The sequence below is a fragment of the Balearica regulorum genome, chromosome 2 (genome assembly GCF_011004875.1).
Source record: "Balearica regulorum gibbericeps isolate bBalReg1 chromosome 2, bBalReg1.pri, whole genome shotgun sequence".
NCBI classification, from domain to species: domain Eukaryota; kingdom Metazoa; phylum Chordata; class Aves; order Gruiformes; family Gruidae; genus Balearica; species Balearica regulorum.
In genome coordinates this window covers 83,216,850-83,231,300 of record NC_046185.1, presented here as the reverse complement: position 1 = coordinate 83,231,300, position 14,451 = coordinate 83,216,850, and the positions used below count along the sequence as shown (strand labels likewise).

The 14,451-nt window shown below is 40.4% G+C and overlaps 1 protein-coding gene across 1 annotated transcript in view; it reads left to right on the top strand.

Moving 5' to 3' along the window:
- MYO10 (myosin X) overlaps positions 1 to 11,382 on the top strand; it is a 168,751-nt gene extending 157,369 nt beyond the window's left edge. Inside the window, exons 34-41 of the mRNA XM_075744836.1 lie at positions 575 to 698; positions 2,418 to 2,715; positions 4,295 to 4,502; positions 5,061 to 5,197; positions 6,138 to 6,258; positions 8,658 to 9,110; positions 9,486 to 9,677; positions 9,936 to 11,382. Of these exons, the coding sequence (XP_075600951.1) occupies positions 575 to 698; positions 2,418 to 2,715; positions 4,295 to 4,502; positions 5,061 to 5,197; positions 6,138 to 6,258; positions 8,658 to 9,110; positions 9,486 to 9,677; positions 9,936 to 10,046 (1,644 nt within the window). The 3' untranslated portion in view covers positions 10,047 to 11,382. The remainder of the gene's footprint in view (positions 1 to 574; positions 699 to 2,417; positions 2,716 to 4,294; positions 4,503 to 5,060; positions 5,198 to 6,137; positions 6,259 to 8,657; positions 9,111 to 9,485; positions 9,678 to 9,935) is intronic.
- The last annotated feature ends 3,069 nt before the right edge of the window (positions 11,383 to 14,451 follow it).

The window sequence follows — 14,451 nt, the reverse complement described above, 5'->3', positions numbered from 1 at the left end:
TCAGAGCAGCAGACATATGTGGAAGTTGAGGGTTGATAGAAGGCAGTGGTCACACATCTGTCAGATGTGGCCTAAAAATGAACAGTATTTGGACATCAGAGTCCAAACCTCCATTAGGTTTACAGCAGCAGTTTTTCTGGACTATTTTGTTATGATAGCTCCTGTAGATTCTAACTGAAAAGGCCAACTAGTTACGCTGGAGAAATATTTTTAAATAAAACTTGAATACAGATGTCTTAATTCCAGTTATGAAATATTGGAGTAAAAACGATTGTAAAATGAACACACACTTCAAAAAGTTTTATGAAACTTTATTTTTATCTCCTGCAGCTCTGTGGTGGTTTGTTTTTTACTGCACAGATAAACAAGCTTATGCAAGGCCTGAGGTTAGCAGATACTGAGCATTCACAGCGGGCAGGGTGCCATGGGAGCCACAGTACCCACAACTGGGTTTAGCACCAAATAGTGTTGGTAGCATTGATGACTAATTTTTTCACAGCCAACCTAAAGGCACAAAGCATTGCATTATTGCTAATGCTGGACCCCCAATCCTGCTTTTTTCTTACCCCAATAGGAAAACTGCCTGAATGCTGATGTGGTTGAACAGATTTATAAGAGAAACCCTATTCTCCGTTACACTCATCATCCATTGCACTCGCCGTTACTGCCACTGCCGTATGGGGACATCAATCTAAACTGTAAGTTTTTCAAGCATAGAAACGCTTTTCCTTATGAAAGACTATGAGTTTTTATTTAGTCAATGGGCTACAGTGAAGTAATGGTAGGCAAAATATATGCCTATAATATAAAGAGGCAATTTACCCTGTTCTCTTCCAGGAGGTAGAGGATAGCAGTTTGTCTAGCATAGAGCCACGGGTTTGCAGGGCTCCTGCATGGGTGTTAGAGAAGGGAAGGTTGCTATTGCTGCTGTAATACAAGTTTGTTACCCTCAGCAACATAGCTAAGACCACTGAGTTTGAAAAGCCTTGCACTGAAATAAGTAACTGAACCCAACCCATTCAGTCTCCTTGAATCGTATTCTCAAATCATTGTTGCTTCTCACCCTGTGTAGGGAGCTGCAGCAGCCACAGCTTGCAATTAACAAGTGTAAGTTTCATCAGTTGTGTTGGGAAGCATTATTTATGGGAAACAAGATTTGAGTGGACATGATTTTAAAAAGCGATGGTTCATTTGCTCCTGAAACAGGTGTAATCATGTCTTCTGATATCTTTGGCTCAATCACTAACTTAGAAGTCTGTTTTGAATGAGTGGTTCAGAGCTATTGATGGTTGTGAATTCGGTGTCCTTAAATGAATTTGCTTATCTTATTTTGCAACTGTGTATTAAACAAGATATGATTCAGATCAGAAGTTTCATCCTTGGGAGGAGGGTGTGAGGTCACAGTTGATTAAAAGCTAAGGTATTTCAGGTAAGACTTCCTGGTAACTCAAGCAATATCGTTCTGCTCAAATGACAAGGAAAAGGAAAATCCTAGGAGAAACCTTTCCCTTCTCTTCCCACTCTTCCTCCTCCTGTGCAGTGGCAAGGCACAGTTCTGGTGGTCTTGGCACTTGAGCTGGTTGTCCCATGCTCAGGTGTGCAGCCTGGCTGCTCTCTATGCCCCATGGACAGGAACGGCTAGCTCCCTCTGAGGCAGAAGTCTTGCCGAAGTCTTCCTATCCTGAAGGTAGCTCCACAGATGGACCGATGCTCAGTTATTGCCTTGACTTGCACTTGAGTTCTAGTTATTTTCTGTATTAATGTAACGTCACGTTTGAAGCTTCATATTCATAAGACACATTTGTACTGTTTTGTGCTTTGATGGCTAGTGGGCCTAACCGATTCAGACATCAGAGCAATCTCTTCCATCTCTTGAACCCAAGAACTGCACACTGCTTTTAAGTAGATTGTAAAGTTGTTAGCCCACGCTGAATAACCTGTAGTACAAAAAATAATGACCACTTTTGCCAGCACTCAAAAAGCAAGTTGCGGTTTCATGGCAATGATTTAGTTCAGTAGTAGCGTTTGGGTTTAATTGAAATGCTACTGCTGTAGACAAAAGTGATGCCATGTATCTTTGTCATATTCCATAACACAGTCATGCTTTACCTCACTTATGATCTGATTAGATTTTCACTTTCTGGTGAGAGTGAAAAAGTGATAGACACTGCAGCAGTGTGCATTGCTCTGGAAGGAAGATTCTCCATCAAAAACACACTGAGCAAGCAGGATACACATTTCAAGTTTATGTTGTCATAAAATGAGTTTGCATCATACATTTGAATTGGAAAAGATCCATTCTAATATCCTGATAATAAGGGTCACAGAATAGCATTAAGCAATTCCTGTATTAAGCCTGAGTGCTTTCTCTTTCATATCTCGGCCTAAGCACCTTTCTCCTTATTTTTCTTTTGTAGTGCTGAAAGACAAAGGCTACACAACTCTGCAGGATGAAGCCATCAAGATATTTAATTCTCTACAGCAGCTGGAGTCTATGTCCGATCCCATCCCTATAATCCAAGGTATCCTGCAAACGGGACATGATTTACGACCTCTTCGAGATGAGCTCTACTGTCAGCTCATCAAGCAGACCAATAAAGTGCCTAACCCTGGGAGCGTGGGCAACCTCTATAGTTGGCAAATACTCACCTGCATGAGTTGCACGTTTCTGCCGAGTCGCAGCATCCTCAAATATCTGAAGTTCCATCTCAAAAGGTGAGAAGCTTTGAACTACTAGAGCATGAAAAGAAGTTTCTTCGCTCACTGTTTTCTTCCCCACCACCTGTAACAGCGTTTAAACATCTTGAAGTGAGACTTCAGGATGCATTCACTCAGTGAACTGGTTATGCCAAGCCATGAATCTAAAAAAAATTGTTGTAGAAAAGTGTTTGATCTAGGTGGAATCATTCCCATTTGAAGAATCAAGCAAAATCCCACTAAACTGAATACATAATTTGTTAATGTTGACCCAAGGGGGGACACTTTGTAATTGTATAAAGTTGCTTAAATGACTCGCAGCCAGTATCCCCAGGTCTCATTTTCAACTGTCCAACCAGTTAAAAATTCTTCATCCTGCTTATCTTAGCGTTGTGAGGTATGCATCATGCACACAGAAGAACATTAGAATGTTTAAAGATGTATTCGAGGTAGAAACATCTGTTTGCCAATCTGATTTTAAGACATTAGTGACCATTTTAAAAAATAAATAAATAATTTTTGACAGTTCAGCATTAACCAGAATGTGGAGTTCCTCTTGCTGCGATGCGGCAGAACACAGGGAGTGTGTAAATAGCAAAGTTAGTCCACTAACAACAAACTGAGCGTGGACTTTGTAAATCACTTTGCTAAATGTAATTATTTTGTAAATATTTGTAAAATTCTTCTGTTGAAGAGACACCTTTCACCAAAGTAAGATTAGTGCAAAACATCAATTACTTTATATAACTGTTAAAATGAAAAAATCCAACATTGATTCACTTTCTCAATTTAACTCAGTTCATAAACTGGTCTCCCAGTTAAAAATAATTGCAGCTAATACAACATTTGTAGGTTGGTTTCAATATTACAGATGCATAGTCATCTTACAGCATTGCTGTAATCCTGCAGTAATCTTTTTATGTCTTGTAGATCACAAATCACTGTACTTCACATAAATTAAACCCTAGTAGCTCTAAGAAGCTGGTATTTTATTACTGGAAAAAAAAAACCCACTCTGTACTGAAAGCTACCTGAATTCAACAGTTTTCAATAATTAAGAGTTAAGTTCATTAAAGTTGTTAGTGAATACTGATAATACTAACTGCTGAACAGTAAGGTCTAGAGAGAGTCTTTAAGAAAAGCAGGAATCTAAATCAAGTATCCTAAGTGACACTACCACAAAACTGAGCAGTCAAAAATATGTTTTATTGCTTTTTTCTGAAGTACCTTAGTGCAGTTTTGTCTTCATTCAACAACTGTTACTGACAAAAAGCAGAGTTGATTACAAGAAGATTTTTATAGTTATCTTGCTGTCAAATCTGAGTCATTACAAGGTTCTGGTAGTTAATGCTATAAAGGTAGTTCAGGTTTTGCTTTCCATTAGCTTTGTAGAACCAAATGATGAATGCAGATATGTTGTCCCACAGTAAATCACAAGTTAGTACACTTTCCTTGACAGTGAAGATAAACCTTTGAGCATGTCAATTAAATAGCACACTTGATACAGAAGTACTTTCAAGGGAAAAATCCATTCTCAAATAAGTAAGCTTTCTATTTCACAGACTGGCAGCTTAAAGTAGTAATATTTATCTCACAGGGTTCGTGACCAGTTTCCAGGAACTGAAATGGAGAAATATGCACTTTTTACTTACGAATCTCTGAAGAAAACGAAATGCAGAGAGTTTGTGCCATCACGGGATGAAATAGAAGCTCTGATCGGCAGGCAGGAAATGACATCCACAGTTTATTGCCATGGTGGGGGCTCCTGTAAGATTACAATCAATTCGCACACTACGGCTGGAGAGGTGAGAAGTGGTGACAGAACGGCTTTGGCACAAAACCAGCATGTCCCTTTACGTGCCAGTTCCAGTGTTAAACTTTGGAAGCGCTGAGGTTTTCCTTTCAGGGGAAGGAAAGCTTACAGAGCTCTCCCTTCACCCCCCAGCATGTTTGAACTGTCTTTACTCTGCAGAGGATCACCCAGCTATATTTCTCTCTTACAGGAAAAATTACAGGAAAGACTAAGCAATTCAGTAGAGGCATTATTGGAATAATGTCAGTAGATACCGGTGTCTATGAGAGCCAAGTTGCTTCCTAAAGCTGGAAGACTCTTGCTGAGTTGGTGAAATACAGGGGTTGTATCTGACCCAGGGGCAGCACACACATATTCTAAAAGAACCAGCATTATTTAGTGTAAAAATTAAAATGGAATTTGACAACAATTAATACTGCTGATGAGAATGCGTTAGCAACATTTTTAGTCTAATGTAAAACCTAGCTCTGAATTTTCTTCTAATTATTTGTCTTACTCTGTGGTGCTGCTTTTCCATGCTATGGTCTTTTCATGTGCTGTTTTTCTTTAGGTGGTTGAAAAGTTAATTCGTGGCTTGGCCATGGAGGATAGCAGAAATATGTTTGCTTTGTTTGAATACAATGGAACTACTGATAAAGCAATTGAAAGCAGAACCATTGTGGCTGATGTCTTGGCAAAGTTTGAAAAGTGAGTGTGTCTGTCCTTCTCCCTTCTCTCTCACCACTCTAATAAGTAGCAATTAAATACATTTCCAATGTCAATAATGCTGAATTTTCTCTTTCTGTTGCTTGTTTGTGATGACGCAGCTGAATTATACACATGGCCATTTCTGGAACAAAAGCATCTTTATTTTTTTTCTTAAGGGAATTAACGAGCCACCTATTCACTTGTGTTTGGTTTTCTTCTGTCTTGACACCAGTAGAGTGATATTTTTCATCACTATTTCCACATGTTCTTTTTCACTACTACAACTTTTTTGACCATTACTGGCATTGTGGCTGCCTCAGTACTGGGAGAACTGAGCTCCAGGCATTAATTGCCATTCTGACTACCCATTGCCTAACTTCATGTAGAAGTCACCACCGTGCAGCTCACATCATTTTCCTTACCAGTAAAATTGAAACCACCCCTAGCACTGTAGTAAGAAAATGTAATACAAGCCTAAATACCTGTTTGTCATCCTTATGTTATACGCATGGCAATCAGCCTCCTTTATCCACATAATAACCAGGGCAAAAGGAATTTCTAAAGTGTTGTGCAATTACATTTTATAATGGACTTAATAATGTTGCTTTTATCAACACCTGACTGACCCACAAATAAAAGTTTAAGACAATTTGGCTTAGAAACAGTTGACTGAGAACTCAGTCAACATTTGTTAAGTCCTTGATTTTTCTGTAGGCTCTAAATACGCACACATGTACCTCTATCTATCTATCTGTATCTCCAAATGACATCGGTCAGGTATACTGCTGAAAACAATACGCTCCTATCAACAGGACCAGGTTGATGGCAGGTCTAACAAAGCAAAATTCAGCGGATGCCTGCCTTAGATTCTTCAGGTGTCAGCTTAGGAGTTTGATTTCACAGATCTGATCGATCTCTCCCTTTTCGCACACCCATGCAGGCTTGCTGCCACTGCGGAAGCTGGAGAGATGCACTGGAAGTTCTACTTCAAGCTCTACTGCTTCCTGGATACAGAAAACGTCCCAAAAGACAGCGTGGAATTTGCCTTTATGTTTGAGCAGGTAAAGGACAATGGTTCTATTTTGAGGCACTTCTAAGAGGAGGAAAAAGCAAGAGATCTAGGCAGCACAGAGAGAGTTTTGCTTATGCTTCTGTTTAACTAAATGCACTTACTACTCAAGCGTCAAGTGTAAAGGAAGCAGTTCAGTGGTCAAAATAGGCTTATCCTGACATAAGTGAAGCATACATGACTTTTCTTACTTCTGCATTACTTGTGAATTGCTTTACGTATAGTGGTAAAAAATTGGATAACTGGGTCTAAGCTGTATAAAAAAAGAAAAGGATAATACTTGCTTTTAATTTTGCTCTTATGAAACCATTTTCTTAAGGAAGTGCAACAAATAAAGTGAAAAATGTGTAATTGGCAAGCAAATTAATTATTAGAGACCCATGTTGGCAACTGTACAGGACTAATCGAGCAATAGCTTTTTCTCTTTTCAAAAACTGATTGGTATTTCATAGGCAACATCATAAAACAAATCAGTCCAGTCTCAGCAGTAACTGTAAGACAGCTATGATGAGCAGAAATCCACTTAATGAATGCGCTGAGCTCAGGATGAGGCCATTTTGCAAAACATAAAATAAGTGAAATTGATTTATAATGAAAATTAAATGTATCAGCAGCTGGATTTCTAGTATATCAAGTCCTGTAGTTGCTCAGAAACTGTCACCAGTGACATTTACTGTTGTTGATTGACCTTCTCCTTTTCTACTATATTGCAAATGGCTCAAAATTCTTCCAGTGGACAGCTTCTTTCAAGTGGGCACTAGAGACAGATAAAGATTTCTGTGTAAGGTTATTTGCAGTGCCAAGACACTGATGTTCTGTTGGTAAGCAAGCCTGATGTGACCAGAACTGACATCCTTCAATTTTCAAATGTATGAAGCTTTTTCCCCTTCCACAGGATCAGAAACATGTTTACTGTAATTAATAGAGTATTTCTTCCTTGTTCACTGTTTAGGTTTTAAGGCACCATATTACATCATGAGCCTACCAAAACTCTCCTTCCAGAGTCTACTACTGTAGCTCAATCCAGAACTGCTTGTTGCTGGATGAAGGATCTGGGCAATGGGTTGCCTTGGTTGGGCTTAGAAACATTGCCACTCTGGCTGGCTGGCTCGTTTTACATATCGAAGAGTCAGCCAGCTAATGCCTCTGCTTTGGGATGAAGTTTAAACAGTAAGAAGAAAACGCCTGAGAGCTCTGCATCAGAAATTTTACGTTACAGTATTGGTTTAAGAGGCAGATTTAGATAGTTTTCCCTATGAACAACTAAAACAAGCACATGCGCTGCAGCAGATTGTTTTCATACAGCATTCTGTGCTGTGGCTGGTGTTTAGCCAGGTATTTTATGCCTTGCCAAGACCAATAGTATTTCAGTTAGAAAGTATTCCATCCCCACAATTAATATTACAGCAATACCTTAAAGAGGTGACTTACTACATTCTAACATCAGTTCTGTTTTGGTTTTTTTTCTAATTGTCTGCTTTGATGTCAGTCATCAACTTTTTAAAGCCAATTAAGAATGTTCCCTTTTGTCATCAGTTTTAGTTCTGTTAAATACTGTACTTCATTTCCACAAGCCAGCTCTTTTTTTCTGCATGTGTACAATCTCAGGTAAATCATCTTGCATGTTTAAAGGCACATTTTGTTTCCTTCCTAAGCATACACCTAAATGAACTAGCTCTTACTTAGATGTGAATTATCTCTGTGAGTTTACTAAACTGCTTGAAATTCCTGTATCTCCAGACATGAGGCATGTTTGTTTCCTGGTTTAGTGCCATACAAAAAAAAAAAAAAAAATCATCCTAGCTGAGGTTTGAATGGGTGTACAAAGAGCTAGGATTTGAAAGAGTCTTCTTGGTTCAGAATCTCATCTGTGATGCTACAGACAGATTACATTTATTTGTAACATATAAATCCCTTACTAGCTATCTGGGATCCATTGAAGATTGACTGGTTTCCCTCAGTGAGGTTTATTACAAAGCTATCCTAGGGCTTTGCTTGTTTGGCTGGAAACATCAGTCAACTAGATATCCATTGCTTCTAATGCCCTTGAACGTAGATGGCTTCCTCCCAATCAGGTGTTTAGGTCCTGATTTTCTCCCCTTTACATTTTATGCTCCTTTTTAGTAATTCAGTTGTGAGTTCAGTGAGAGCTGTAGTAGTAACAGTAGTTCCCGTTTAGCAAGTTCCTCAATTTCCTTGCAGGTAAACCCTGTCTTACCCAGTTCAACAAATTTAACAAATTTGCCAAGAGATTTACCACATTTGATTTATTTAATGGATCATTTATTTCAGATCCTGGGTTTGCCTGGCAGTAAATCTACTTCCCATTTCTCTCTTAGTCCTTTCAAAGTCTAGTTTGTACATAAAAAGCTACTTTTTTCCCCTCGATAGGCTCATGAAGCAGTGATTAGAGGACATTATCCTGCTCCCGAAGAAACCCTCCAGGTCCTTGCAGCTTTGCGTCTTCAGTACCTTCAGGGAGATTACACTGTGCATACCACTGTACCAGAAATGGAGGAAGTCTATCCCTTGCAAAAGCTGAAGTCTCGGATTACACAGTCTACCAAAACGTTCACTGCAGCAGAGAAGGCTGAGAAGAAACGTGCCAGCTTTCTTGAAGGAACATTGCGGAGGAGTTTTCGCAGTGGATCTGTCAGCAAACAGAGGGTTGAGGAGGATCAGATGTTAGACATGTGGGTCAAAGAGGAAATCTCAGCTTCCAGGACTAGTATTATTGACAAATGGAAAAAACTCCAGAGGATGAACCAGGAGCAAGCTATGGCAAAGTATATGGCTTTGATTAAGGAATGGCCTGGCTATGGCTCAACGCTCTTTGATGTAGAGGTGAGTACGACCTCCTGAACGCTCAAACTACAGTTTATACTGTATAGATGGTGGTTTCGTTACAGAGTAGGGAAACCATAAATATGGTATCACAATGCTCAACAGCTGATGTAATAAAGTGTTAGATATTCAAAGCATACTCCCATTAGCAAGCACTGTAGCCATTTAAGTCTACTAGTTAACCATAATGTACAGAGGGACAGAACGCTAGCCTGATGGGCTGCAAACAAGTTTAGGAGAAGTATAAAAAGCTATGTTCAAAGAGGGACAAGCAATATGCACTTTAAAAAAATGGTTACAGACAAGAACCTAACAGTAAGTGTTGCGTGGCTCCCACCGTTCCCTTTGCTGTTAATCTACATTTTTTTCCTCTAGTGTAAAGAAGGAGGATTCCCACAAGAGCTGTGGCTTGGAGTCAGTGCTGATGCAGTTTCTGTCTACAAGCGAGGGGAAGGAAGGCCTCTGGAGGTGTTTCAGTATGAACACATCTTGTCATTTGGTGCACCGCTTGCCAACACCTACAAGATCGTGGTGGATGAGAGAGAACTGCTTTTTGAAACTAGCGAGGTAAGAGCAAAAAGGAATTTTGTTATTGTGGTCTTCCTGTTCTGATAGCCAGGCTACAAATGTTACAGGTTTATTCAGGATCTCTGTAAAGCTAAAGGGAAGACATAGTGAGATGGATGGAAGTGCCGAGTATTTTTCTTTGTTTAACCACAAAAGGGTTTTGTTGAAAGCTCGACAGTTTTATATTGTTGGCATCTAAAGAAATTCATTCACATACTGTTACCTTACTAAGAACTTTGTCTTATACTCTTTTGGCAGGTGGTTGACATTGCAAAGCTGATGAAAGCTTACATCAGTATGATTGTGAAAAAACGCTACAGCACCTCCCGATCAGTGAGTAGTCATGGAAGTCAGGGCAGCTCCAGGTGAAAACAAAACCAGTTCTACTGTGCTCTAAAAAGAACATATCGCTGCTTGACCTCAAAACGACCTGACCATACTGATCACATCTGTTGACAAGCTAACAAAGAACCAGAGTTTCCACGGAAAATATCTTCAAACATTGTTTTAGAAAGACCACAGGGTGGGGAGGGGAAAATCAGCTGAAATAGTCACATACTAGAACTGCTGGCTCATTCAAAACTTTCCAAAGCGTTATCATCTTCAGTTGATGTAACAAATGCCTTAAGACTTGATCCACTGCAATGCAAGCAGTAATAAGTGCCTTACAATATTAAACCCAAGTTGTACCGACCTAAAATTGCTGATAAAAGTCAAGAGGATTTTTTTGTCCTTCCAGAACATGAAAACAAAGTTATATTCATCCATTCTGCACTAATCTACTGGCCTGTATACATGTGGGAAGGGGGAGGGGAAAAGAGCAAGGTGTATTTTTTTTGGAGAGCTGCTGGCAGCCTTCCTGATGGACGCCAACATTTTGTTTCCCCTTGCTTCCATGGATGTGCACACTGTGCATGCGTATTTGAGCTGTCAGTAAAATTTGACTAATATTACTCTGTATTTCCAAGTCTTCTGAAGCAAAGGGAATAAGTATGTGCAATGGTGTAAACAGTCTTTCTGTACATTTTAATAGTTCAGAGTTATAGTTGTTACAATTGTATGGTTACTTTATAAGCAGTTTTATTAACAAGTAAATTCCAGAATTTTCATACATTGATTTTACTATTGCAAATATGTATTACCGTATAAGTAGCAGAAATCTGCATTCTGTATCTGCTGTATTATATAAAGAGAGATGTAGCTGAGACTATTTATAGACTACCCTAATATGGAAATACAATTATCAGTTCAATACTCCTTAAAGCCAGCTTAAGTTTTTAATATTAATTTTTTCTTTTAAAGACATCACTCTTTTATAATTCTGGCTGGACTTTCAAACCCAGACTGCCAAAGGTCAGAGCCCTTCAGAGTTGACTAAAGAAAGCAAAGTTATACAATGCAACTGCTTTAATATTGAGTTCTCTATTTTACCTGGTTGCTTGATGAAGGTTCTTGACAGTACCCTGTAAATAAATTGGGGAATATCAGCTAATAAGAAGCTGATTTTGGACTTCTATTTTTGTACAGAAATACTGTAATATAAGGCAAAACTTTGATCAAAGGTATCTTTTTGTCCACAGAAAAAAAAAAGAAACCTGAAAAACCTTACTGTTATTAAAAACCTCAGCCTTTAAGGAATCATGCCTACTTACTAAAAAACGGGAAAAAAAAAAAAAAAGTCCAGCAATAAAGAAAATATATGTGATGTGCTCTGTTTCCACTTCGTACTGCGTTGGACTTGCAGCAAAGCCCTCATTTCCTCTGTCTTCTCAGGAGCCAAGCCAGGAACACAGTGTAGGAACACACATGCTTTTGCTTGGAATGCTCTGTGTTGTAATGGGGCAGGTTTCCCTCTGCGATCACAACTTCCTCCTTGACCATGTGATATGTGTCAGTTATACCAACAGACAGCCGAAAAGAACTGCTGAGCAATTCCACCCCACAGGGAATGTGCAAGTAAAGCTTTTGCTATTTGTGTAGCCCTGATGTGAGATGGCTTGTTTTTACTAGCCAGCCACAGCATGGTAGTGCAGCGTGCGCTGCCCTCGTAAGCGTACACAGCCTTTATAGACCACAAGGCTTGCTATGAGAAATCCTCCATCCTCCTCCAACGGGCAGATACTTTTAGTCACTCTGCCTGTGGCACTGCTCCTCAGTCCCTGAAGACTTGCTAAATTACACTATTAATTTCATGTCCCCACACTCCCAGCAAAGGTGAACTTACCTAAGGAAGACAATAAAAAATGAGAGACCTGTAACTCCAGTATGTATAGCTACATACACACAGAGTATCTCGGACTGTAACAGTTCTGATTTTTTCCATATGCAAGTTGTTTAGAAAGAACTTAGCTGCTTTTAGCAAGGCATCCTTGGAATGACACAATTTATAGATTTCAGCCAGCACAGGAAGAAGGTTCAGTTTTTTCTATGTGCTGTTTGTAAACGTGCTCAGAGAAGTCCCTGACACATCATCATCATTAATTGGTCAAAAAACCAGGAATGTACAAGGTAACAATCTTGTTCAGAGTCAGTCTTAAGAAGCTGACACCACTTCTTCAGTCTCAATTTATTTACCTCCTGACTGACTTCTGGATGCTATCAACAGTTAGGAGGCATGTTCGCTTGTAGTCAATACACAGAAGTGCCGGGCACTACATCTGCCCACCTGCCATGCAATAATAATAAATAAATCTTACTTCAGTTGCTGCTACTGAGGCAAATAAAAGCCTTCATCATTGTTGATACAAGAAAATGCACAGTTTATCAAAATAAATACTGCATAATCGATAAATCTGGGTTTGGAAGTGAGAACAGTGTTCCTTAAATTATAAAATATTTAAAAATTGATTGAGGAGGTGATCTATTCTTGCAAATTATTTTGCTTCAGTAAACATTTATTCCAAGAATACATGAAATTTTGTGCTAGAGCCAGAAATTCTCTCCTGCGTATGATCTTTTCTGTTACAGTAGCAGTTGAGCATATCCGAAGAGAGGAGAGGAACTTCCGTGACAAATCAGAACACACTTTTATTTTTCTTTTAAAATAAAGACTTATGTTTTCAAAAGAACAAACATTGTAGAAGCTTACCACTACTTGTAAAAGAAAGAGTAGATCTGTACTTCTGGACAAACCATAGCATTGCAACTGCTACACACGGTAGGTTGAGTGCATCAGAAATCACGAAGAACTGCGCATTAGAGGTTAAAGGGTTCTGGGAGGAACAGCATGCCTTGTCCAGTCAGTCTAGAGGGAAGGGGAATTTTACTGTACGTGTTGTGGTCTTCAGGATTTGAAACTATCGCACATTTTCTGAGAGAATGAAGAGCAGCCATTCCTGCCCCGTTGCCCACCTCCTGCCGCCAGGCTGCTCAGCTCACGTAGCCCCCCTGCCTGGTGGTCTCAGAGCCGCTCAACCCTGCCCTTGCTCCACTCCAGGACACCTCCAGAGATCCGCCACCCCGGGGCAGTTACACCGACCCTGTGGAGACCCTCATGGGGGGCACAGCGGGTTCCTGCATCCGCTGGCTGTACGTTGTGTAATGCCACCACAGCAAGAAAAGGCCCGGGACCCCACCAGCTGGGCGTGCTGCCAGAGCGCAGGCTGGGCAGAAACTATGCAGTCCGGCCGCAGAATAGAGTGGCAGCTGCCACGGAAATACAATTGTATGTCATCTTCTTAGCACGCCTTAAAGCTGGCCGTGCCTCAGTTCCACCTATGTCCTCAGGCTTCCATCTAGCACTTTCCCTCTGCCTCATAATACACATACATCTATTTGTCAGGGTGCCAGAATTCTTAATAAACTTAATTACACAAGTTATGCACAGGAAATTGCTTCACCCAAAAAGTGTTGCATCAGAAATGTAGGTTTCAAGCCCCACGTTTCCAACACGTGCAGCTATAACAGGTACACACGGGTTTGCACCAGTACAGACACCTAACACGGACATGCTACAGCATTACAGGTCACGCTGGCCCACGTCCGTTCTGCAGCAACTCGGGCAGAACAGTGGCAGCTTCTTCAGTGCTGACAGACTATTTCTCACAGCACATGCACTCCAGATCATTTACAATTCTGTGATGTAAATACAAAAGAGTACCAACCAAATATGACAGCACTGTCCTGTCCTAATTCTGCATGGTGCCCAGCCCCAGAAACAGCATTTCACTCCATCAGATACAGGAATACAGCTACCAGCTGTGCTGTGGCACAACCATACTGTCACACACACACACAGCTGCAAGGCGGGTGAGATTGTGGGGACGGGCATTTGCAATCGGTTCCTGGGACTTTCCATCTACTCCTGTTTCTTTCAAACTACCAAGTTATTAAGTTGAACTCCATCACAAGCAAACGTCTGATAAAGTTTAATCCTGAAGGAATCCACCAAGAGTATCTCCCACATCACAACAGACACAAGGCCTTCGGTGCAGCACATCAAAACCCACACATGCTACAACAGTTATGGGAAGCAAGCAGAAGAGGGCAGCAGCAATCCAAAGAAGGGAACTATTCCTAGAGCATTTCCATCTGTAGTATAATTTTTTTACCTGGTCTTCATCAAAAGACAACAGGCTGGGGTAGGAGAAGGAAGAGGGAGTCCTGTCCTCATTCTTGCTGTCCACCAGACAAGTGATTAGGGCAGGCAAGAGCTTCTCAGGCTGCTTCTCAGACATGCCAACAGCCCCATCCATCTCTAGCTTTGGGCAATCACAAAGTGAAAAAGACGTTAAGCATCAGAGGGGCTGGAGAGGGGGGGCACCAATAAACCAAA